This window comes from Boleophthalmus pectinirostris, unplaced genomic scaffold, assembly GCF_026225935.1.
Source record: "Boleophthalmus pectinirostris isolate CB_2022bp ecotype Guang Dong unplaced genomic scaffold, ASM2622593v1 HiC_scaffold_6, whole genome shotgun sequence".
Lineage (NCBI taxonomy): Eukaryota > Metazoa > Chordata > Actinopteri > Gobiiformes > Gobiidae > Boleophthalmus > Boleophthalmus pectinirostris.
The window spans coordinates 34510934-34537791 of record NW_026571447.1 but is presented as its reverse complement, the minus strand read 5'-3'; the positions used below and the strand labels follow the sequence as shown (position 1 = coordinate 34537791).

Here is a 26858-nt window from a genome sequence, read left to right as displayed (position 1 = left end):
GCATCGGTGTCGCGAAAAGTGCATGATGAAATGACTGAGGGCCAAAAAGAGACGGAGAGAGCGGGAGAGAGGGAGAGAAAGAGGGGTAAAATGAGTGTTTGTCATGCAGAGGAGGTAGGAGACGAGATGCAGAGGAGTAGCTAGGGCCATTTAGGAAACCAAACGTGTTGCAGTAGGAATAATTAGCATGGCAGACAGGAGACTCACAGAATAAGGAGAAAGAGAGAGACAGAGAGAGAGAAGGAGAGAAAGAGAGGAGAGAGATAAAGAGAGAGGGAGAATAGAGGGAGGAACAGCGCTGGGAAAAAGTAGTCGTGAAAATGACTTGAAAATATTATAAAATTGTGATTCAATAAAAGCCTCCGGGAGATAACAGGCCTTAAATGTGCATAACTTTTCTGGTGGAGGGTCCGTCACCTGCTCGTTTCTATGGATATGTCATTGGAATGTTCCACAGTGTGACATTAAACAGCTCTACCTTACCTTTATTAAATTACAGGTGGTTTTATAGCTCAAAAATACCTACAAAAACAGACATTCTGACCGTGAGTGCAGGTCGCCTCTCCACAGATCTGACCTGTAACTTGGTCAGGTTTGGTCTCAGTGAAGACAGAAAGGTTTAAAACCATACTGTGAAACATTCTAGACAAAGCAATAAAATAATAATAACATGGAGAATAGACTTTAAACGGACCCTACGCCAGAAAAGTTACTAGGGGTGTAATAAAAAACAAAATATGGTGATATCGTATCATCAAAGTTATATCGAATTACAAGTCTCTTTGCTTAAATTAAGAGTTATGGTGCAGCAATAGCTAAAGAAATACAGCAGGAACTACAAAGACCATGATCCTTTGCTCTATTTCAGTGTAGACTACATGAAGAAATACCAGTTTAAAACACTTTTAAGCCTTAGTTCTTTGGATTAAGTCTTGTTAAGGCATTTTAAGAGGAAAAAGTATCATATTTGCCTTCACAAAATATCACAATAAATATCGTACCGTGAGATGTATCTTGTGAAAATATATATACCGAGAGATTTGGATATAATCGTGAGCCTCCCCACCATATCGTGAGCTTTCCCACGATATCGCAATAAATATCGTACAGTGAGAGTCATACCGTGACGATATCGTAGCGTGAAACTTGGATATCGTTACAAAAAAATATTATAAATTATAAACTGTAAATTGTACTGTAAGTAAAGGCAGGTATTACATAATAAGTACAAGTTGAAAGAACAGAAAACACTCCACCTTGATGTCATCTGGTAATACAGGAAGTGCTTCAATGTGTTTTGAAACTCCATACACTTTCACTAGAATCATTTTGGATTGAAAACTACTACTTCATGACATCACAAGGTGGAAAAGAGCAGTTTGAGCTTTGGAGATGTTGACCGACTAATAATAAAGGATTATTCAAACATGTGTGAATAAAACAAAACACAACTCCAGGTCTGTTTTTGATGAGGTAATAACATTCTAACATGACTTAAAGGTGCACTGTGTAACGTTTCTGTTCAAGAGTCTGTCAAATGCTTTTCCCCACGGACATGTTATTGCTTTGTCTGGAATGTTTCACTGTGTGGTATTAAACCTTTCTATTTTCATTGAGGCCCCGAGGAAGACCTAGGACACGCTGGAGGGACTATGTCTCTCGGCTGGCCTGGGAACACCTCGGGATCCCTCCGAAAGAGCTGGAGGAAGTGTGCGTGGAGAGGGAAGTCTGGGAGACCCTGCTCAGACTGCTGCCCCCGTGACCCGTCCCCGGATAAGTGGAAGAAAATGGATGGATCTTCACTAAGACCAAACCAGATCACATTACAGGTCAAATCTGTGGAGAGGCAACCCCGCTCACAGTCAGAATGTCTGTTTTTCTAGGTATATTTGAGCTATAAAACCGCCTGTAATTGAATAAATGTAAGGTAGAGCTGATTAATGTCATACTGTGGAACATGCGATGGACCCCTAAGCAAAAAAAAAAAGTTGCATAGTTCACCTTTAGAGCTCACAAGAGTCCATTTTGTACAATATAGGACCTTTATCTAATCTAAATATCCCTTTAGTTTGTTCAGTGTAGGGCCACACACTGCTCCGATGCCTCTGGTGCGTGGAGGAGCTCGGGAGGGGGCCGCTGCATGCAGGACCCCACAGAGGAGGGCAGGGGGTGGAGACAGAGTGTTTAATCTATGCATGATCACTGTCACTACTGCGCCAGAGGGGGTACTCTATGCAGTATCATGTAGAGAGGGTCGATATTTAGACATTTTAGTGTATTAGTAATCAACATTAAATCTACAGTATTGGCCGATATCTGCTGCCTAAAAAATACACACAAAGCTTTATATTAACACTTTGAAATGAAGAAATAGCTGCACAAAACATGACTACACAGCTCTGTTATAGTTTGTGCAAAAAAAAAAATTTAAGTGACCTGATAATTTGGGGAAAATAATCAAAATTTCAGGGTTCCCACGGTCATGAAAATCCTAGAAAAATCATGGAAATTCAAAAAGTTATTTCCCACACCTGGAAAAGTCATGGAATTTTGTCAATTCAATGAAAGTCTTGGAAAAGTCAAGGAATTTTAGTATCTCTTTCATGCAACTACAGTGTTCTGTTAAGTTATCATTAGACTGTTAGGATTATTTCAGAACATCTGCAACTTTTGTTTAAGAAAGACGACAATAAATGCACTGACAGTATCTTGAATGTTAAAAAAACTATAACACCAAACCATAAAGTGAGTGGAAAGAGTTAACATTTCATATTTAGCCCTAAAAGTATGATCAAGTCTACAAATGTAGGTGCCGTAAAGTCATGGAAAATTCACTTTAGGTCATGAAAAAGTCATGGAAACGTTTTGAAATTTTGTCAGAGTAAAAGAGTGGAAACCCTGAAACTGGCACAAAATCTCGGTCCAAAAATATCAGCGCAGCCCTCCCAAGGCGCTGCGATACATATCAGGATGTATCGAATCGTGACAAGCATATCACATGTATTGTATCATCAGACTCATGACAATGTACACCCCGATGACAGACAAAAACAATAATTACATCATTCACTAGCTAGGACCACGCCAACAACGACATAGCACGAAGAAGTTTATTGATAATGTACGAAGCGGGGCAGAGATGGCTGGGTTGAGACTATGGGTGGGGGCTTCGTCTCAATCTGCAATTGGCCCAGCCGGAACGGGACCCCCCTTGTAGGAGTCTTATGACTGAAAGACAAAATAGGGGATGGGAGGGTGGGGTCGAGTTCACCGAGACAAACTGGGATGATGGGAAAGGCTGCTACATATAGGTGAGTTTCAGCTGACGTCATTGTTATTAAAAACCCGCGTTGCATGCTGGGAAATATTTTGGTCGGAGGCAAGAAACAGGATATCAGTCAAACACAGTGCGTAACCTCACGTATTTATCCCCGATAATGGTAAATTCCTGCTGCATTATCGGATGCACAAAGAAGCACGGAAGAAGGAAAATGTCTTTTTCGTATTCTGAGTGAAAAGAACCACTAACGGCGAATTAAACGGGTTTCAAACATTCGCAGAGCAAACGTAGAAGATCCTAACAAACCCTGGACTCCAACAAGTTCAACAACACATCGAGACTCTTGGAGGTTTTCATCTTTTCTGCTGTGAATGGCCCAGGAGTTTCCACCAAGTCATTGTGGATATCGCCAAAGTGAATATTTGGGCAGGTAGTTGGCGATTCTGACCAGAAATTTGGTTTGGTCCAGGCTTTGTCGGGGTTCAAAAAAGGGTGATTTGGCTCCATCGATGCTTATGACCAATTTCTGGTCAAATCATCTTTGGCCCTCTGCCGTTAGAGTGGATAAATAACCGGGATCAATGCCCTTTACGTGCTTTCTCGCTCCGTCCGTCATGTTGAATTAGTGTTTATTGCCGCCGACCAAAATAATTCCCAGCATGCAACGCGCACTTTTGTCAACAATGAAACTCGCCTATAGGCTTCTGGGAAATTAGAGGCGTGGTCGAGGTGAGTTGTGGTTTGCTGGTGAGAGGAGGTCCTGCTCCTGAATCTCAGTTAATTATATTATCTACATTTAAAAGTCATAATCTGCAACAAACAAATAATAAAATGTACCAATATTTAGCCAAAGGAGTCAGTTATTCAATCTTTTGCAGCTCAAATCTTATCGTATTTCAACAAAAATCCCCCAAATCTCACCACTTTTGCAAAGAAACTGCACACTTGAAACACTTTGAGCCCCAAAATAATTCATATATTGAACAATAAGTTGACGGACCCCCAACCAAAAAGTTACACAGTGCACCTTTAACTCTCAGACTGATTTAAATTTCTCTGATTTAAATTTCTCTCAGACTGATTTAAATCTCCATCGAAGGCTGTGTTCCCCGTGCTCCTCTCTGGGCCTGGCAGACAGACAGGAGGAGCAGCTTCCTCTGTTTTAAGATTAGCCTTGGTGCCCATGCTGTTACCAGGGCAACTAGTGCACAAACTGCTTCACAGGCTATTTCCACTCTAATAATAGTCTAACTAATCGCACTGAACCGAAATCTACAGCCGAAGCGTAGACTGACCACCTCTGTGCAGGAACTCAGCTGTGTTTGAGTCACCAATGAGTCATCCACAAATCCCAGCGCTATTATCTTGTTACTATTATCAAAAGCCCACACTGTGCTACAACGCTCCTCTTCCTCAACAGACTGTATTCATGCAGGCAACGGAACTGATTAATGACGATAATGTTTAGACTGGGGGAGCAAGAGAAATCGCAACCGGATTGAAACAGCAAACTGAAAGGACGCAATTAGCAAATTAAAGGACCATAATTTCCTCCACAAACAACAAAATCTACTGTCTTATTGGTGGATTTCAGATTCAGCAATGCGATACAGTGAGGTTTCGATTCGATACGATATATTTCAAATCGTTTTGTCTTTGTTAAACCACATCTGGTGCAAAGTGAATATGTGTACAGTACAATACAACAAATTAAAAAAAAGGTTTTGGAGTTAAAGTTATATTCTGTATGCACAATGTTATTTATTTTGCTATATGTAAATATTTGTTAAGTTCCGTGATCAATGTACAGAAGCAACCGCATCATTTTTGAAACTATGTCATGAACGGGGTGGGTTAAAATAAGTTTTTCTTCTTCCCACTCCTTTTCGAGAAATGTGCTTTTCTGTTGTTTACAATGTATATGTAGTAAATATGATTAATCAGTCAATCAAACATGCACATTTTAATCATAAAATTTGTGAAAATGTCAAATGTGTTGCATAAACAAGTTTCCTTCCACTAAACAAGCAACAAAGCTGTAGCGCTGTAACAAAAAAATTTAGTAAAATATACCAAAAATTACTCTTGGTGATATATCGATACAGCAGCCCACGATATTGATACTGTATTATCACATTAAACAATACGATATATCGATATTTCAATATTTTTGCACACCCCTAGTGATGGTGTCATACTCCCAGATGGCGGAAAAAAGAGACATGTTTCCTATTAATTCCTATTATTAACATTACAATTACTTTGCCATCCAGAAGGTAAATTCACAAATGTTGAACCTGGTCATTTCTATTAGTGACAAGACCCAAGAACTCACTGTGTTACAACAACAATTTGCATTTTAATGGGATGGTACAAGATCTCATTTGGATTGAACAAAAAAGGGTTACATTTTGGGTTACATCTCTTTTTTTTCGAAACAGCAGTACTTGAATGGAAATAAAAGTATGAAATCAAATAAATAAAAACATTGTGAGGCCAAAATTGGAAACTGAATCATGAAATTTCTATATTAGGAATTAGGGATGGGCATTCAATTAAATTTCCTTAATCGATCGTCAGGGGAATTAACCATTGATTTTCGATTCATCATTAACGTTTTTTTTGTTGAAATTATCATCATTATTATTACACTCTGCGCTACTAATCTGCATAAATAAACTCAACTTTACGACATATAAACCATAATCACTCTAGAGCCACATCAGCTCATTTGACATTATAATGTGTTTAATTAATGCAGCTTTGCGGAACTCTCACAGAAACAAAACTTAAAACCGCATGGCTAATATTGCATAAACTAATGGAACGAACAAAACGGCTCTTGTGCGCTGATGCGGTCAACGTTCTGTCAGACTAAAGGACACGACTCAGTGGAATATAGGTTAGTGTGACCATATTTTTGCGTTTGTCAAAACCAGGACACCGTACGGGGGGCGGGAGGTGGGGCCTCGTCATCGACATTGAGCTACTCTCACCTGGCAAAGATTTTTCATGTTTTTCGGAATCCTGGCGCTTTGAGGTCCCTGGCACAACCACTGACAAGATAAGAGATAAGATAAGATAATCCTTTATTGTCTCCCATGGGAGAAATTTGTCTTGGGACAGGGGGTAACATGTTTTATCAAAAAACAGGACAACACAACACAAAGCAGCACATAAACAAACACCATAAAACAAAGTAAATATGAGACCAGTATGACCACGAGTGATGCACCAACACGACCCTTCAATTATCCTTAACAGGCAAACCCTTGCATTCTTCTGTTCTATTAATTATTGCACATTCCCTAAGCCTATGTGCAGTTTTAGTTATAATTATTGCACATTCCCTAAGCCTATGTGCAGTTTTGATTGCACATTCCCTAAGCCTATGTGCAGTTTTAGTTATAATTATTGCACATTCCCTTAGCCTATGTGCAGATTTAATTATTGCACATTCCTTAAGCCTATGTGTAGCTTTAATTGCACATTCCCTACACCTATGTGCAGTTTTAGATATAATTATTGCACATTCCCTACACCTATGTGCAGTTTTGATTGCACAATCCCTAAGCCTTTTATAATTATTTTTTAACTGCATTATCTGAGTTTAGCAGTTTAACAGCTAGTGGCACAAAAGAATGTTTGAATCTGTTCAGTTTACAGTTTGGAACCCTGTACCTTCTGCCTGATGGCATCAACTCAAACTGACTGTGAAGAACATGGGTTGGTCATTGGGTCACTGGACACTGAAACAGATGTGCCTACTTTTTACACTGTGCACACTGACCTCCCACTTGTCTTGATCGGGGCGGAGAGCAGGGAATTTCTTGTACAAGTCATCGTTAAATGCGCATTTGTGCTTCGGCGTGTTGCAGGTTGACCGACTGTCAGCGTCTGCTCGCTCCTTCTGAGTTACAGACGCTACGAGAGACGCTCAGTTTAATGGCCCAATGAACGATAATGAAAACCTAGGATATTTGCATCATTTTATAAAAAAAAAAAAAAAACCCGGACGGCCAGGACAGGACGTGAAAAACTGACATGTCCAGGGAAAAACGGACTTTTGGTTACCCTATGCCACGCACAGCAACCAACATTCGGTTTGTCGATTAAAAATTAACGTAATCGACGAAATTCTTAATGATCAATTATCGATTAATCGACTCATCGTGCCCATCCCTAATGACAACAACATTCTGCATTTTAATGGGGATGGTACAAGATCTCATTTGGACTGGACAAAAAAAGGGTTAAGTGTTGGTGAGTTACATCTCTTATACAAAACAGCAACACTAGAATGGAAACAAAAATATGAAATCAAATAAATAAAAAAAATGTGAGGCCAAAATTAGAAACTGAAATGATATATTAACTATATTAGGAATTATGTTAAAACGTCTTGTCTCGTTCTTGTGGACCCAATCTTGCATCTCATCTTGTGGAAATTGTATCTCGTCCTATCCCTACATTTTAACTCTATTAATTTGAGCTGAACCCCATCTGTATTCAATAACATTCGCCTATAAAATCTTGCGCTGTCATTTGAAACCTCTGAATTTTGTATAACAACTGCTAAGCCTTTAGTTTACATCCGCACAAACATGTTCTGAAATGTGATTCTTGTCTTAGTTTGTCTGTTCACATTTCAGTTTTATTGTCAGTTCTTCTTAAAATGTGAATTTCGAACAGGATCCTAAAACAGAAACTGCAAATCCAATCGCAATCACAACGCTTGTTAGAAAACTCAAAATGATATATTTTTCCCCCCCAAATCTTTCAGTCATAGTTTAGATGTAGGTTACACTTTGCAATCAGTTTGTACACGGCAAAATTTAACGTTGAACCAAAGCAAAATGATTCCCAAACGTGCTGTATAATGCATTATTTATAGAACGAGGCCAAGCAAACTGACTCAAATCAACATTATTTGGTCGTAAATTAAGGCAAAACACCCATAATCATTGACACACCGTATCTGTGGAGGTCAAACTTTAATATTGCTTGCCTGGGGTAATAGCAATGCAATAGACTTTAACCGCAACTCGACAAACACAAAAACAGAATTGCAAATGGCGAAATTGGGCCACAAACTTGCTATATCAATCTTGTGGTGAAATACAAGTCAACACATCAGACAAAATGTTATAATAAATGTTTCTCAAATTTTAAGATCCGCAAAACAACATCCAATCCAGCCCTCTGTTGCACAAAATTCACTTTAAGCTATGTTAGAATGTTGTTACTTAATCAAAAACATACCTGGAGTTGTCTCTGCCAACATCTCCAGCACTTAAAACGCTCTGTTCCACCTTGTGACGTCATGAAGTGGTAGTTTTCAGTAGTTAACAGTAGGGATGTAACAATAACCAAAATATCGTGATATCGTATCGTCAGAGTTCTCACAGTAATATCGTGGACCATCACAATAAATCGAATCTGTCTTAAATGAAGAGTTATGGTGCAGCAACAGCTTAAAAAAAAAGACAGAGGGAACTACATAGACCATGATCCTTTGCTCCATTTCAGTGCAGACTACAAGAAGAAATAACAGTTCTAAGCACTTTTAAGTCTTAGTTCTTTGGATTAAGTTTTGTCAAGGCATTTTAAGAGGAAAAAGCAGCATATTAACAGTTTTGTCCACAAAATATCGCAATAAATATCGTACCGTGAGATGTATAGTGTGAAAATATCGTGAAAACAGAGAGATTTGGATATCGTTACATCCCTCCCCTCCATATCGTGAGCTTTCCCACGATATCGCAATAAATATCGTACCGTGACGATATCGTGAGACCTGAATATCGTTACACCCCTAGTTAACAGCTCCTTTTACCTTTTATTCAAAAGAACCGGGACTGAAATCATCCATTCTAGTAAAGGCTGTATGGAGTTTAAACCACAGAAGAGCAGTGTTCCTGTATTACAACATGACGTCACAAGGTGGAACAGAGCAATTTCTGTCTGAGAGAAGAACTCAAGCCTAAATATGAAGGATTTATGAGACGTATGTGAAAGAAACAAAACACAACTACAGATTAATGAGAAAACTACATTATAACATCGCAAAAAAGAGCGTAATATGAGCCATTTAAACAATTTCTTGGTTGAAATTCAAGTATTACCCAAAACGAAATTCAAGTATTACACAAATTCAGCAGACTTTAATTAAATTAGTTAACCTTAAGCATAGAAAAAGACAAACTACTCCATTTTCTAATTATACATACTGTATCTCCAAAACAGCAATTACACTACTAATACTTTGACAGCTTTTATCTTCCACCTCTATCAATACATCCATGTATCGACGTAACCGAATAATAACCAAAATATTGTAATATCGTATCGTCAAAAGTCTCACAATAAAAGCGTGGGCTGTCACAATATATCCAATTACAAAATATTTTGCTTAAACGCATGGTTTTATAGTAAGAATAGCTGAAAAACTTCGGGAACTACATATCCCATGATTCATTTCAGCGCAGACAACATGAAGAAACATGTTTTTACTCAATATTTTTTGGGATTATGATGGAAATAATTCACAAAAACGTGTCTTATCTACAATTATATCAGCCTCTATAAAAATATGGCAATAAATATCGTACGGTGAGATGCAAATCGTGAAAATATCGTGATACAGAGAGATTTGGACATCGTTACAAACCATACATCTCCATTTTAAGCAACATAAAGGCCTTTATGGAGCGATACCAAAGAAATGGATACATATAGTTCCAACATATATGTGCATTTCTGTCCGCAAACACCCTCACTCCTTTACAATACCAAGCTAAAGTGTGAAGAATCCCACACTGAACCGTCCAACGTGATAAAGGTGCCATTTTTCTCCCAACCTTATCATGCGCACAGCAGCTGGCTACCTACTCCACTGGGCCTAATAACCATGGATACAGCACTGACTGTCAAATATGTAAAAATATGCTAATATGAATATCAATTGTGGAGCTGCAAGGGGAACAATTATAAGAGGCTTCACGCGGTATAATTACGCGCAATTTGCTTTAAAACCTGATTACGTCCAAGTCAACGTGGAGTGGTACTATCAGTGGCTATATCTGCCAGCTAATTAGCCAACCAGGTTAGCACACAACACAAGCCCTCCTCCTCTGCTATGTGCACCTCCATTCATGTCTTTGCTTTCTTTTTTTGAGGGTTTACAATCGGCGTTTCTTAAGCTCGGTTAATCACCTTTAGCGGCACATTTTTGGCATGTGCCGAGAGGGGCGCGCGGGGAGGGTGATGCGCTTGGAGAGGGAGGATCTGTTGATAGCCTATGACAATGACGCCCTTTGGAGAAGCATCCGCACAAAATCACCACCAAAACAGCCCCGTCTCCAATGGATGTCAAGTGTAGCAAGTGCAAAAAAGGCTTTGCAGTGTCGGGGGACTTACCATTTCAGGATTGAGCCGCGCTAAAATGGCGAAGGTGGACAGTCTGTCACAAACGCATTTGGTTCGGTAGGAGTCGACTAGCACGGTTTTGCAGCCTCTTGGAGACCAGGATCCGAGCGCCGAAGAGCTGCTAGGGACACACACATACACACACACACAAGAGGGGAGAGAAGGAGAGAGAAAAAACGATGCGGTGAATGGAAAAGGCGAAAGGATCCAGGGGGGGAGAAATGCACACAACGCGCTTGGGTAAAAGTCCCGTGCAGCGTGCGCGGTTACATTTGCAGATGAGGCGCAGGCGAAACGCGCGGATTCCGGTTACATGTTTGGCTCGGTTTGGCTCGGCTTGGCTCGGTTTGGTCGGTGCAGAGAGCGGACGAGGCGCGGAGCAGAGCGGAGGAAAGCGGTGCTCAGGCGGCAGTGAGGCGGCAAGACGCTGCGTGGAGCTGCCTGTGCACACGCTGTACCCACTGTCAGTCAAATTACTTCAAATTGTTTAAAATTATTAAAAATATTATTAGCAATGTTATAGGCATAGTATTATTCGCAATAATAATAATAATAATAATAATAATAATATTAATAATAATAATAGTAGTAGTAGTAGTAGTAGTATTTCTTATTTATTTATATGTAAAGGGACAGCACATATTAATTAATTTTTCATGTGAAATCATCTACAGCAGTGTTTCCCAAACTTTTTTTTTTTTTTTTTTTTTTCGGGGGACCCATATTTTAAAAGTTACAAACCTTCGCGATCCAACTCACTAGACATTATTTGTAAATCATAATCATAAAATAAAGGTGGATTTGACCATTATTGAAAATTGTTGACTGAGTGATCGTGTCTCTCCGGAACAAGTTTTAAACTATGAAAAACTGTGATTGAACCAGCAATAAAAGGATCCATAAGTCGCCTATTTGGACATTAAATGTAGCTCATTTCTTCAAGTCAAGAATTAAAGAGTTAAACCAGCAACCCTCTCCAAAAAAAAAATAAATAAATAAATAAATAAATAAAATGTTGTCAGTAGTAGTAGTAGTAGTAGTACTAGTAGTAGTAGTATTTCTTATTTATTTGTTTGTAAAGGGACAGCGCATATTAATTATTTTTTCATCTTCAGTCCCTTGGCAGTTTGAGTGATCGTGTCTCTCCAGAACAAGTTTTAAACAATGAAAAACAGTATTTGAAGCAGCAATAAAAGGATCCATAAGTCGCCTATTTGGACATTAAATGTAGCTCATTTATTTTTCTTTTCAGCTTCAACTGAACCAGCAATATTAGAACAAAATAGTCTGTAGAACTGTATATTTCAGACCTAAATGCAGTTTGGTGCAAGGCAACCCAAAAAAAAAAATCTCTTGCGACCCACCTGAGGATCATGACCCAGTCTGTGGGAAACAATGATCTACAGGACAGGGAAAAGTCCAGTAACAATCACACAAAAGTACACAACACCAGCGCACTCACTGTACATACAATTCATTTCAGACAGTTCATTTGAAGTCAAGAGTTAAAGAGTTAAACCAACAACCCCTCCATATAATAAAAAAAAAAGAAGAAGAATAAGAAAAGAATTTGGTTAAACATATTTAACCACTGAACAACCACTAGAACCACAACTAGAATATGCTGCCAGTAGTAGTAGTAGTAGTAGTAGTAGTAGTAGTAGTAGTAGTAATATTCCTCTATATGTTTTGCCTGACGTTAAGTATAATACAAAATGCAAATGAACTTTCAAATAAACCCCAAACTGCAGAAAAAAAAAATATGTAAACTCTTGTTTGAATGTAGTATAGTAGTATAGTAGCAGTATTAGTAGTAAAAAAAAAAAAAGAAAAAAGAAAAACAATATCTTAACATTGCTCTAAATGTTTTGGCTGAGGTGAGGTATTGTAGAAAATATGAATGAACTTTCAAATGAACCTCAAACTGCAGAAAAATTATATAAACTCTTATTTGAAAGTATTAGTATAGTAGTAGTAGTAGTAGTAGTAGCAGCAGCAGCAGCAGTAGTAGTAGTAAAAATCAATATCTTAATGTTCCTCAAAACGTTTCAGCTGATGTTAAATATTATACAAAATGTGAAAGAACTTTCAAATGAACCCCGAACTGCAGAAAAGTGATATAAACTCTTATTTGAAAGTAGTAGTAGTAGTAGTAGTAGTAGTAGTAGTAGTAGTAGTAGTAGTAGTAGTAAAAAACGATATCTTAACATTCCTCTAAATGTTTTGGCTGAGGTTAAATATTGCAGAAAATGGGAATGAAAATGTGAATGAAATTTCAAATGAAAAAATGATAGAATTTGAAAGTAATAGTATAGTAGTATTGTAGTAATAGTAGTAATAGTAGTAGTAGTAGTAGTATTAGTAGTAGCAGTAGCATTATTATTATTAGTATGCTATTCATAATATATGGTTGAATCACAAGGCCATATGATTGGATAAAGTGTGACGTTATATGCGGTAGGTGCATTAAAATAGCTTTCCACTTTTCTTTTCAAAAACTCGGCTGGTTGAGTTAGAAAAATACAAGTGTGCAGAAGCGTAGACATTCCTCCGTATAAGCCTGACTGTAATAGAAAGACTCCACAGACACATGTCAGGGAGAGGAGGTGTGACGATGAGACTGAAAAACGGACAGACGAGTGCGTTTGAGCTCAGAGTCAGGTCAGAGGTCAGAGCTGTTTTTGTTTTGTTTCCCCGAACTCCGCCTGACCCGAGGTGCACCCGTGACACTGCCCGACCCGCTCGCACGCCGATGATTCTTCTTAGAAAGGAATACTTAGAAGTTCGTTTACAGAAATAGGAGAAAGTATTGATTTTGAACGGTGTTTTCTGAGATTGTATTAGCTGTAAATACAAAGATATTGTTTAAATCGGCGCGGAAAATGTCAACGCACTGAGCTTTTTTGAAGGGATCCCAATACATTTCTCTATACTTAAAGCAATTTGGGGTTTTTTGAGTAGTCGTTTGACAACAGCGCTTCGTATTTACAGAGAAAAATGCATTTAAATCCTTTTCTTTTACATGGTCGCCGTCATTCAAACAACCAAAAATGAAACCTGAACACAGATAATACCAGCACTGATTGTAAACTCTGTGCCGTAAACACTTTAAGAGCAGTTGGGGGTTTGATTGTTTGATATTTTATACGATTCAACGTTAAAACAAACTACCAATCATGTTTAATCATAGTGCCCAAAGTGCGGCGCTTTATGGGGTTTGCTGCTGTGCTCCAAAATAGTTTAAGGTTCTTATATTACACAAACCGGACTCTTGTGAGCTTTTAGCCATGTTGTAATGTTTTTATCTCGTCAAAAAATACCTGGAGTTGTGTTTTGTTTTGTTTTGATTCACACATGTTTGAGTAATCCTTAAATATTAGTCGGTCTACATCTCCAAACCTCAAATGCTCAGTTCAGTAGAGGTGGGCAGTTCCACGACAATGGGTTTGTGTGTCAAATGTGTGAATGAAACAAAAACAAAACGACAGGTATGTTACTAAAAACTCACTTTTTCTACCTGGCTTTTAAAGAAACTTTTTGGACATAATTTTGGACTCATTTCCTAGTGAGCCAGAGTGCTGGAGATGTGTGGAGAAACTTTTTTAAAAATATTCCATCCAGTCCTTGTACAGTGGTCCCTCGTTTATCGTGGGGGTTACGTTCTAAAAATAGGCGAAATCCGCGAAGTAATCAGCTTTTTTAAGGCTGCAAAACCGATTCATTTATTCCATAATGATCCCCTATAGCAGCGTAACTTCTACCCTCCTTCAGCGTGTCCAGAAGTCTTTTGGGTGCGACCGCGGGAGCCTTTGTTGGTGTAGAATATTTCGTTGACATTGTGGGTTTTGTCGGGGAGAAAACTTGCAAACATACAGCACTTCGGAATCACACCGCTAGAGATCGAACATTTATTTAAATTTGGCAAACTGAAAACATCTGTACTGTACCGGAGACACGGCACGGTTGATTGACAATGGTCTACAGTTCCTTAGTCCATTCAGGACGCAGGGGCAGGAACACAATGCGCATAAAATAAAAAAAGCACCCAAAAAAATCTGCGACACAGCGATACCGCAAAGGTGAACTGCATTTTACTGCGGGACGACTGTATTCGCAGAGGTCGCTGGTGCTAGGCTAGTGCATGTCAATGGCCATAGTTATCCTGCCACTAAAATCAGTCTTACCCACTCCACAAAACACCCGAAACAAATCTATTAGACTGTCAATGTGAATATCTGTGTTGATAGAATAATTTTTGAATTAAAACCAACCTTGCATTTGAAGGATTTATGTCTGAGCAGCAGCAGCGAGTTGTACTTCCTGATAGAAAGCTCGGTAGCGGCGGACTGATATATGAGAAAATAGTCCCTCAACATGCGATGATTCATGTGATGCAAGGTCAGTTTTATTTCAAACATTATTCTATCAACACAGACATTTACATGGACAGTCTGGTGTAATTATAGATTTGCTTTCGGGTGTTTTGTGGAGTGGGTAAGACTGTTTTTAGTGGCAGGATAACTATGGCCATTGACATGCACTAGTCTAGCACCAGTGACCTCTGCAAATCCAAGGACTGGATGGAATATTTTAAAAAAGTGATTCCACACTTCTCCAACACTCTGGCTCACTAGGAAATGAGATCCTATGTCCAAAATTCCAGACTGTCCTTCTGTTTGTTATGTGTTGTTTTGAAAGTGTTCTAGAAATAAAGTTGAGTTGAGTTGAGTGATGAGAAAAACCTTTAAAACAAGCAATAACGCATCGAAAGTGTCGCCCTTCAGAGGTTTGAGCCTGTCCACAAAACATTAAAGACAATATAATCACAGATTCCATTTGCATATAAACTATTTGAAGAGGTTTGGGCAGCTTGGCCTTCGTCACACTAATCATTTTTTTATATATGTGAAGTGGACCATCTGTCATTTATGGTCATTAACAGTCTCTGATGATCGGGCTGTTCCCATAACCTGCTTTGGACACGGGGTTAATTACAAGTTCAATACATAGATATAGATGTATTGATTAACTGCCTTTTGTAATTACACTCATTGGTTTCATCGTTATTTAATTCACTATTAGCATTAAATTATGAAATATGAAAATTACACTTAACTGTCCCTGTATGGAAATGTGTCCTCTACATTTGACCCAAACTTCAGTGTGGGTCCAGGAGCAGCGGGTGATCACAGAGCAGCACTTTGAGGTTGAGGGGGAAACTGGCTGATATAGTCCTGGGTTGGACCTGGTTTTGTTCTGTGTTAGATCTGGTTTAGTTCTGGGTTAGACCTCATTTAGAGCTTGCATAATCATGGGTTAGACCTGGTTTAGTCCTGGGTCACATTTGGTTTAGTCTTGGGTTAGACTTGGTGAGGTTCCTGGGTTAGACCTCGTGTAGTCATGGGTTAGACATGGTTAATTCTGGGTTAGACATGGTTTTGTCTTGGGTTAGACCTGGTTTAGTTCTGCATTAGATCTGGTTTAGTCCTGGATTAGACCTGGTTTAGTCCTGGGTTAGACTTAATTTAGGCCTTGTATAATCATGGGTTAGACCTGGTTTAGTCCTGGGTCACATTTGGTTTAGTCTTGGGTTAGACTTGGTTTAGTCTTGGGTTAGACCTGGTGAAGTCCTGGGTTAGACCTCGTGTAGTCATGGGTTAGACATGGTTAATTCTGGGTTAGACATGGTTTAGTCTTGGGTTAGACTGGTTTAGTTCTGCATTAGATCTGGTTTAGTCCTGGATTAGACCTGGTTTAGTCCTGGGTTAGACTTAATTTAGGCCTTGTATAATCATGGGTTAGATCTGGTTTAGTCCTGGCTTAGACATGGTTTAGTCCTGGGTTAGACATGGTTAGTCTTGGGTTAGACCTGGTTTAGTTCTGCATTAGATCTGGTTTAGTCCTGGATTAGACCTGGTTTAGTCCTGGGTTAGACTTAATTTAGGCCTTGTATAATCATGGGTTAGACATGGTTTAGTCCTGGTTTAGTCCTGGCTTAGACATGGTTTAGTCTTGGGTTAGACCTGATTTAGTTCTGCATTAGATCTGGTTTAGACTTGGTTTAGTTCTGGGTTCAGCCTCATTTATGCCTTGTATAATCATGCGTTAGAACTGGTTTAGTCCTGGTTTGATCTGGTTTAGTCCTAGCTTAGACCTGGTTTAGTCCTGCGTTTCCTGCATTAGACCTGGTTTAGACTTGGTTTAGTTCTGGGTTCAGACTCATTTAGACCTTATATAATCATGGGTTAGATATGATTCAGTCCTGGGTTAGACCTGGTTTAGTTCTGAGTTAAAGTTGGTTTAGTCCTGGGTTAGACCTCGTTTAAACCTGGTATAATCATGGGTTAGACCTGGTTTAGTCCAGGGTTAGACCTTGTTTAGTTCTGGGTTAGACCTCATTTAGACCTTGTATACAGTAATCATGGTTTGAATCTTGGTTAGTCCTGGGTTAAACTTGGTATAGTCCTGGGTTAGACCTGGTGTAGTCCTGGGTTAGACATCATTTAGACTTTGTATAATCATGGGTTAGATCTGATTCAGTCCTGGGTTAGACCTCGTTTAGTTTTAGGTTAAACTTGGTTTAGTCCTGGGTTAGACCTCATTTAGTTCTGGGTTAAACTTGGTTTAGTCCTGGGTTAGACCTTGTTTAGACTTGGTATAGTCCAGGGACAGACCTTGTTTAGTTGTGGGCTCTTAGTTTAGTCCTGTAATACCAGATTCATTCCAGGTTTTGTTCTAGATTAGCACTGATTTTGCCCTGGGTTAGTCCTGGTTTAGTCCTGGGTTAGTCCTGGTTTAGTCCTGGTCTAGTTCTGTTTTATTGCATCTCAAGTCAGCATGAATAAAATAAAAAAATAAAGTAAGCAGAAGCCTGTAATGATTCCTCAAAGAGTCTAGACATCTTCACCTTTGCGAAACATTTAAACATTTAACTCAAAAACTGAATCAAATAAACTTTTCTCACTCCCTACGATCCATTTTACCACCACAGCCAACGTCAATGTGCACAGAATTAGCTTAAAAATTAGCCTCTCCATCAGGACCGCGTTTCCATGGTAACATCTGTTCTGTGACAATGGCGGTTTTGTCCCGATCCACAGGTGTAATTAAGGCCCTCATCTGCATTCAGCGCAGGTATCTCACTTCCGGGCCTGTTATTGTCTGCATGTCTGCTCCCCGCACCAGCCACTCTAGCCAATAAAGTGTTCTGCTTCTGTATGGATCCAAGAAGACTGTTTATGTCCTGGTTTAGACCTGGTCCCGGACCTGGTTTAATTTTGGTTTAGTCCTGCTTGAGAGCCTGTTGATGTAGACTATTCATATCCTGGTTTAGACCTGTTCTCGGACCTGGTTTAGTGCAAGTTTAGTCCTAGTTTAGTCCCGCTTGAGTGCCTGTTGTCATGGTTTAGAACTGTTCTCGGACCTGGTTTAGTCCTGGTTTAGTCCTGCTTAAGTGCCTGTTGATGTAGACTATTCATGTCCTGGTTTAGACCTGTTCTCGGACCTGGTTTAGTCAAGTTTAGTCCTGATTTAGTCTTCTTGAGAGCCTGTTGATGTAGACTATTTATGTCCTGGTTTAGACCTGTTCTTGGATCTGGTTTGGTGCAGGTTTGGTGCAGGTTTAGTCCTGGTTTAGTCCTGGTTTAGTCCTGCTTGAGTGCCTGTTGACGTACACTATTTATGTCCTGGTGTAGACCTGTTCTCAGACTTGGTTTAGTCCTGGTTAAGTCCTGGTTTAGTCCTGGTTTAGTCCTGCTTGAGTGCCTGTTGATGTAGACTACTTATGTTCTGGTTTAGACCTGTTCTCGGACCTGGTTTAGTGGTTAGTCCTGCTTTGTTGTTGAGACTGTTTATGTCCTGGTTTAGACCTGTTCTCGGACCTGGTTTAGTCCTGGTTTAGTCCTGCTTAAGTGCCTGTTGATGTAGACTATTCATGTCCTGGTTTAGACCTGTTCCTGGACCTGGTTTAGTACAAGTTTAGTCCTGATTTAGTCCTTCTTGAGAGCCTGTTGATGTAGACTGCTTATGTCCTGGTTTAGACCTGTTCTTGGATCTGGTTTGGTGCAGGTTTAGTCCTGGTTTAGTCCTGGTTTAGTCCTGCTTGAGTGCCTGTTGACGTACACTATTTATGTCCTGGTGTAGACCTGTTCTCAGACTTGGTTTAGTCCTGGTTAAGTCCTGGTTTAGTCCTGGTTTAGTCCTGCTTGAGTGCCTGTTGATGTAGACTACTTATGTTCTGGTGTAGACCTGTTCTCGGACCTGGTTTAGTCCTGGTTTAGTCCTGCTTAAGTGCCTGTTGATGTATACTATTCATGTCCTGGTTTAGACCTGTTCCTGGACCTGGTTTAGTACAAGTTTAGTCCTGATTTAGTCCTTCTTGAGTGCCTGTTGATGTAGACTACTTATGTCCTGGTTTAGACCTGTTCTCGGACCTGGTTTGGTGCAGGTTTAGTCCTGGTTTAGTCCTGCTTGAGTGCCTGTTGACGTAGACTATTTATGTCCTGGTGTAGACTTGTTCTCAGGCCTGGTTAAATTCTGGTTTAATCCTGGTTTAGTCCTGCTTGAGTGTCTGTTGGAGTAGACTGTTTATGTCCTGGTTTAGACCTGTTCTCGGACCTGGTTTAATACAAGTAAGGTCCTGGTTTAGTCCTGCTTGAGTGCCTATTGATGTAGACTATTTGTGTCCTGGTTTAGACCTGTTCTCGGACCTGGTTTAGTCCTGGTTTATTCCTGCTTGAGTGCCTGTTGGAGTAGACTATTTATGTCCTAGTGTAGACCTGTTCTCAGACCTGGTTTAGTCCTGGTTAAGTCCTTGTTTAGTCCTGGTTTAGTCCTGCTTGATGCCTGTTGAGTAACTCTGTTAGACCTGGTTTAGTCCCTGTTTAGTGTGACTGCCTGTGATACACTATTTATGTCCTGGTGTAGACCTGTTCTCAGACCTGGTTTAGTTCTGGTTAAGTCCTGGTTTAGTCCTGGTTTAGTCCTGCTTGAGTGCCTGTTGGAGTAGACTATTTATGTCCTGGTGTAAACCTATTCTCAGACCTGGTTTAGTTCTGGTTTAGTCCTGGTTTAGTTCTGCTTGAGTGCATGTTGATGTAGACAAAAATTCTGGTTTAGACCTGTTCTCAGACCTGGTTTAATCCTGGTTTAGTCCTGCTTGAGTCCCTGTTTAATGTGTTTATAGCTCACTGAGATGTATTTCTGTAGTGTGTTGTAACATAATCTAATCTAGACTTCCTCCTCTTCTTGTCCTGGTGTAGTCCTGGTCTAGTCCAGGTTTAGTTCTGGTTTAGGCCTCCTTTAGTCCCGCTGGAGTCCCTGTTTGATTTGTGCTTATAGATCACTGAGATCTACTGTATTTCATAATTGAAGACTACAGTTGCATCCAGACATTATTTGGTCCTGGTTTGAGCCCAGTTGAGTTGTAATATTGACTCGGTGCTCTTCTAGTCCTGATGTAGTGCTGGTCTAGTCCAGGTTTAGTTCTGGGTTTAGTCCCAGTTTAGCTGAAATTTTGATATGATGTGTGTACATAGATGAAAGCTCTCTTATAAGTCTTGGTCATTTACGTTTTCTTTATTGGTTTAGTTTTGCTTCAGTTCTGCCACACACTACATCAACCTTGAGTCTAAAATGGGACAAAACTCAGAACTAAACCTGGACTAGAACAGGCCCAAACCAAGTCTACATTTGGACAAAAGATCCCTGGTCCAGTCCTGGTTTAGCTTACATGGATACGCCAAGTTTGTCTTAAAAAATCATTATGTAACTTTTCTGATAAAGAGTTCTCCACCATCTCCGTGGAAGCAAGCAGGAGGCCAAGTTACAGGTCAGGTTTGTGGAAAGGAGGGCCCACTCACAGTAATGCACGTTTCAGAGCAATAAAAACACTTCTGATTGACTCATGGATACGTAAAGATAGTGCTTTTCCATGGAACATTTCACGTAATAATGTTTCCATGAATACAAATGGAAAAGTTACATCTACTGCGTTTGCCTTTAATTAAGTTTTTGTCCTAGACCTACTCTTATTTTTAAAGTTTATTTCAGAGTTTGCACAGTATAATAAGTTTGAGCGTATCAGGTAGAGTCAACATCACAGCTGTTCCATTCATTTTTCATTTGAGGAGCCCACAAAGTCCATTTAAGCCGTGAATAGTGTCCTGTGTTAACAAACGTAAAAGTCACACACAGGTCTGGAAGTGGCCTCAGTGATGGAGCAAATGTCCCTCCTTTGGGCGGCAGATGGTGAGTTTGGAAAGTTTGTTTCAACAAAGCAGAAACAGTGCAGGTGGGGGTCATAAAAGAGGCAACAATATAATCCACTATTACAAGGCATTTTACTGTTGTAATTAGGGATGCAACGATACCGATACTGGCATACTTAATATACTCAAACTCCTTAAACATTTTTGATAACACGCACTGGTACGACTATTACACGATACTAAACGACATCACTGGTCACGTTCAGGAGGCCGTTTGTTGTTCTACCAAACTTGAATGTCTAGGGAAAGACAAAGAGTCAGAAGACATGGCTCGTCGTATCGGCAAATAATTCAATCATGGTCAGCAGTTTGGAAGTATTTTAGTATTAAGAAGGACGGCAGGAGTAGTCTAATTCATCAGCCGCTTTTACTTCGTTTCACTTCGTACAAACCGTCTGACCTCGCAGTGTTAGAATTCGTTCGCTTGACGGTATGCGGGTACTTTTTTTAAAAATTTAACCAATCGCTGCTATTTGGTTTGAGCTTTTCCCAAATCCCGTAGGAAGAAGGGCAATAACGTCTTTCCCCTTGATGAAATTCACCAAACATCTCTCTGTTCCAGCTTTAAATCCTCAATCTCGGGAATCGTTGCCAACACAGAATGTATGGCTCTTTGCTGATTGGCTGGTGCCCGAACTCGCACTTCAGGTGTTTTTGCGAACCGTCTAGTGTATTTTGATTTCTGACCTAGTCGCTGGAGAGAAATTCAATTGAGCAGAGGCACTAGGTGGTGCCAGCCCAGCTACGACAGGAGTGAGGCGGATTGCAAATTATGTAGTGCCAAAGTGTCGAAAGGTGAAAGGGAAAACATCTCAGAGAAAACATCTCATTTAACACCAGCAATTTAATCAAACATTTGAAGACACAACACAATGATAAGTACGAAGATTTCACCAAAGAAGCACTAGTCAACAGTCAACTTAACCAAAGTTTTCAAGAAGCAAGAGAAAATGTCCAAACATAACCTTCGGGTAACAAAACTAACTGAGGCACTTACCCAGTACATTGCGATGGACGACTAGACACTTTCAGTCGTCGACAATATTGAGTTTCAGAGTCTTATAAATGTTCTAGAGCCCAGATACGAGCTGCCCAGGTAACTTGGCTGTGCTAACTATGCATCAAAGTAAAAATAAAATCTGCGTGTCCATGTTCATGCGGGTGGGGGAACCCAGTATTGGCAAGTACAGAAATGATTATACTTGTACTCGTATCGGTTTTCAAAAAAGTGGTATCGGTTTCACTAATAATTACAAAAAAATAAATACTACTACTACTACTACTACAACAACAACTACTACTGCTACTACTGCTACTGCTGCTACTATCACTTTTTACTACTACTACAACAACTACTACAGCCACTGCTAGAACCACTACTACTACTACTACTACTACTACTACTACTACTACTACTACTACTACTACTACTGCTGCTATTACTACTACTACTACTGCTACTACTACTACTACTACTACTACTGCTACTGCTGCTACTGCTACTACTACTACTACTACTACTACTACTACTACTGCTACTATCACTTTTTACTACTACTACAACAACTACTACAGCCACTGCTAGAACCACTACTACTACTACTACTACTACTACTACTACTACTACTACTACTACTACTACTACTACTACTGCTGCTGCTATTACTAGTACTACTACTGCTACTACTACTACTACTACTACTACTACTACTACTACTACTACTACTACTGCTGCTACTACTACTACTACTACTACTGCTACTATCACTTTTTACTACTACTACAACAACTACTACAGCCACTGCTAGAACCACTATTACTACTACTACTGCTACTACTGCTACTACTACTACTACTACTACTACTACTACTACTACTACTACTACTACTACTGCTAATATAGTGCAATTTAAAGCTACTATCACTTACTTTTCATAACTACTGCAACAACTACTACAGCCACTGCTACAACCACTACTACTACTACTAGTACTACTACTACTACTACTGCTACTCCTACTACTACTAATACAGTGCATTTTACAACGACTATCACTTACTTTTCAAGACTACTGCAACAATTACTACTACAACAACTACAACTACTACAAAACTACAACTACTACTACTACTACTACTACTACTAGAACATTAAAACAGTGCATTTTAAAAGTACTATCACTTTTTACTACTACTGCAACAACAACAACGGCTACTACTACTACTACTACTACTACTACAGGATACTAATACAGTGCATTTTAAACATACTATCACTTTTTACTACTACTGCTACAAGTACTACAACACTACTACTACTACTTCTAATACAGGATACTAGCATTATGAATACTTACTTAAAGTGAGTCATTTATAACTATAAATACCGTACCATCACTTACAAATAAACCAAGGTGGATCTTCTTCTGATCACAAAACATACAAAATACTGTATATGAATTAATTAGGGGCTAGATTGTTTTTATGTAACTTTCAGACAAGTTAAATTAACAAAAATGTACAACACATAAAAGAACAGGACACATCTTTCTTGTGACATAAACTGGTTGGACATTTCAAATTGCATACGTCCCGTTTTTAAGCAAATAATTCCAAGCTGATGAAAAGCCATGTGAGTAATGAACTGTCAGCAAACACCGGCAGTACATCTGAACCCAAACTAATGGAGATCCTCTTGACTGACTGGATTTACATGGACTGGACTGAAACACACAGGTTTTGAGTCAGACTTGGGCCATACAATTCCAATTAATGTGTCAAACAGTGACAATGGAAGTACTTAAGCTGCCAGTCACCGTGAGAGTTCAGAGGAGACTGCACTCAGAGGGTTCGGCCTGAGTTTGGAGTATTTAATTATACACAACACATTGATTTAAAGTGAATTCACTGGTGTCATTTTTGGTTACGACTTCATATACAAACATATTAAAGTGCCCATATTACTCTATTTTCTGATTAATGTTATAATGTTTCCCCATCAAAAAACAGACCTGCAGTTGTGTTTCATTTCACTTTTCTTCATTTCATTTTTCTGGTAATACAGGAAGTGCTCCACCGTGTTTTTAAACTTCATACATCTTCACTAGAATCATATGGATAATGTCTACCCTTGAACTCTGGAAATGTAGACAGACTAATCATGCAGACATTGATGAATGAACTGAAACACAACTCCAGATATGTTTTTTTGTTGACAACATTATAAAATACAATACCTATTTTGTAGGGGTGTAAGAAAATATCGATTCAGTGATATATCGCGATACTTCATTGTCATGACCTTTGTTTTTCACTGAACCGTATCAAATCGTATTGAATCGAAAGTGCGCTGTATCGAAAAACGTATCGTATCGTGGCCTGTGTATCGAGGTTTGTATCGTATCGGCAACTTCTTAACGATACCCGGCCCTGGTGTAAATGTAACTAAGACTTGGACCACACAGGAGGTTTTAGTTTGACTGGTTGTAATAGGCGACTTGGTTCATAGAAAAGGAAAAAGTAAAATGTTTGACTGTATATCTGTTCATAAATACAAGACCAAAATGTATGAAATTGCAATGAAAAAGCCTTCGCTCCACTCCCTATTTTATTTTTGCCAGCATGTGTGTAAGCCCCAGGAGATGGTTGTGTGCTGCTGACATTAGCACCTCAGCACTAACACAAATCCAATATATCACCAGTCGCGGCAGTTTCCCAGATTAGCCTCTCTGTGAACGCCACAATGCCCACAGACGCTACAGCCCCAGAATCTAATTGGATAATTTAGGTTTGGGTCCAGTTTCCCAGCATGCAACACTGTCACTGCCAAGTCTGAGCTACACGGAGCTAACCTGGACTGCCAGCACAAAGGGAAGAACACCAAAATCTGGGCTCACCACGGCCACACGAGCGCGGGGGGTGATCAAGTTATTAGGTTAAACCAGCAGGAGACTGGAGGACTATGGAGAGACATTATTCTGAGATCATTTATTCTGCAATCCATTGAGAAATTTTGGTTTTGCAGTATCTTGGTTTATTTTTTTTTAAAGCTGAGGGAATGGAGCACATGTAAATTCAGCCTTGAAGACCTAATCATCATCCTCTCATAGTGCCCTTTTCTCTCCTCATCTCTCATTGTCCTCTTTACTCTTCTCATCTTGTCGTTCTCTTCACCATCCTCATCTTCTCATTGTCCTGACAATCTCGTCATCTTCTCGTCATCCCTCTCACTCTCCTCATCCTCTAATCATCTCCTTCACTTTCTTCATCTTCTCATTGTCCCGTTGTTCTCGTCATCTCCTCCTCATCCCTTTCACTCTCCTCACCCTCTCACTGTCCCCTTCACCCTCCTCGTGTTCCCATTGTTCCACTTCACTCTTCTCATCACCTAATCATCCCTTCGCTTTCCTCATCTTCTCATTGTCCCATCAACCTAGTCATCCTCCCGTCGTCCCCTTCATTCTCCTCATCCTCTTGTCATCCCCTTTATTCTCCTCATCATCTCATTGTCCTCTTCACTCTCTTCATCCTCTCATTTCCCCATCACTCTCCTTATCCTCTCATCGTTCTCTTCACTTTCCTCATCCTCTCATCGTCCCTTTTACTCTTCTCATCCTCTCAACGTCCCCTCACTCTCCTCATTCTCTAATCGTGCCCTTCACTCTCTTCATCCTCTCACAGTCTCCTTCTCTCTCATCATCCTCTCATCATCCCCTTCACTCTCCTTATCCTCTTATTGTCCCCTTCATTCTCCTCATCCTCTCATCGTGGACTTCACTCTCCTCATCCTCTCATCATCTCTTTGACTTTCCTCATCCTCTCTTCACTTCCCTCATATCCTCTCATCATCCCTTTTGCTCTTCTCATCCTCTCAACATCTCCTTTACTTTCCACATGGTCTCATTTTCCCTTCACTTTCCTCATCTTCTCATTGTCCCATCAATCTCGTCATTCTCTCATCGTCCCCTTCAGCCTCCTCATCCTCTCATCGTGCCCTTTGCTCTCCTCATCCTCGCAACGTCCCTTTCACTCTCCTCATCCTCTCATCGTGCCCTTTTACTCTTCTCATCCTCTCAACGTCCCCTCACTCTCCTCATTCTCTAATCGTGCCCTTCACTCTCTTCATCCTCTCATCGTCTCCTTCTCTCTCATCATTCCGCTTCACTTTCCTTATCACCCTCTCATTGTTCCCTTCACTCTCCTCATCCTCTCATCCTCCCTTTCACTCTTCTCATCCTCGCAACGTCTCCTTTACTTTCCTCACCTTCTCATTGTCCCCTTCACTCTCCTCATCATCTCTTTCTCTCTCCCCATTCTCTCATCGTTCCCTTCACGCTCCTCATCCTTTCATTGTTCCTCTTCTCATCACCTCAACGTCCCTTCACCTTCCTCATCTTGTCATTGTCTCCTTCACTCTTCTCATCCTCTCATTGTTAACTTCACTTTCCGCTTCATCTTATCGTTCCTCTTCACTCTTCTCATCTTCTCATCCTCCCCTTCACCCTGCTCCGCTAATAAAACTTCTAATACTTTCTTTTTGTGTTTTGTCCCTCCAGGTAGAATTATTCGTTTATGGGTTATCAATTTCTATCATCACAAAGTTACCTTTTATTATTTTGAAATATTAACATGTTTAATAAGTTTCACTTTTGTTTTTGATGCTCTGATTTTCCCCTCCCTTTGCTCAGATTCTGCACATCGCATCAGGTTTGTGAAGTTGTAGTATACGGTTTTGTTTCATGCTTTTGTATATTTATGGAGAACTGTTTTGATAGAGCGTGGATGTCGTCGGCTTGTGGGCGGAGCATTGGACACAATTGTACTGCTAACCACAAGAAGGGTTCAAATAAGGCTCAGGAGAGATCACTAGATTACAAAAACAT

The 26858-nt window shown here is 39.8% G+C and overlaps 1 protein-coding gene across 1 annotated transcript in view; it reads right to left on the bottom strand.

The window, feature by feature from the left end:
- adgrb1a (adhesion G protein-coupled receptor B1a) overlaps positions 1 to 26858 on the bottom strand; it is a 264634-nt gene that overhangs the window by 77317 nt on the left and 160459 nt on the right. The window contains exon 17 of the mRNA XM_055163913.1: positions 10700 to 10826. Coding sequence (XP_055019888.1) covers positions 10700 to 10826 — 127 coding nt within the window. The remainder of the gene's footprint in view (positions 1 to 10699; positions 10827 to 26858) is intronic.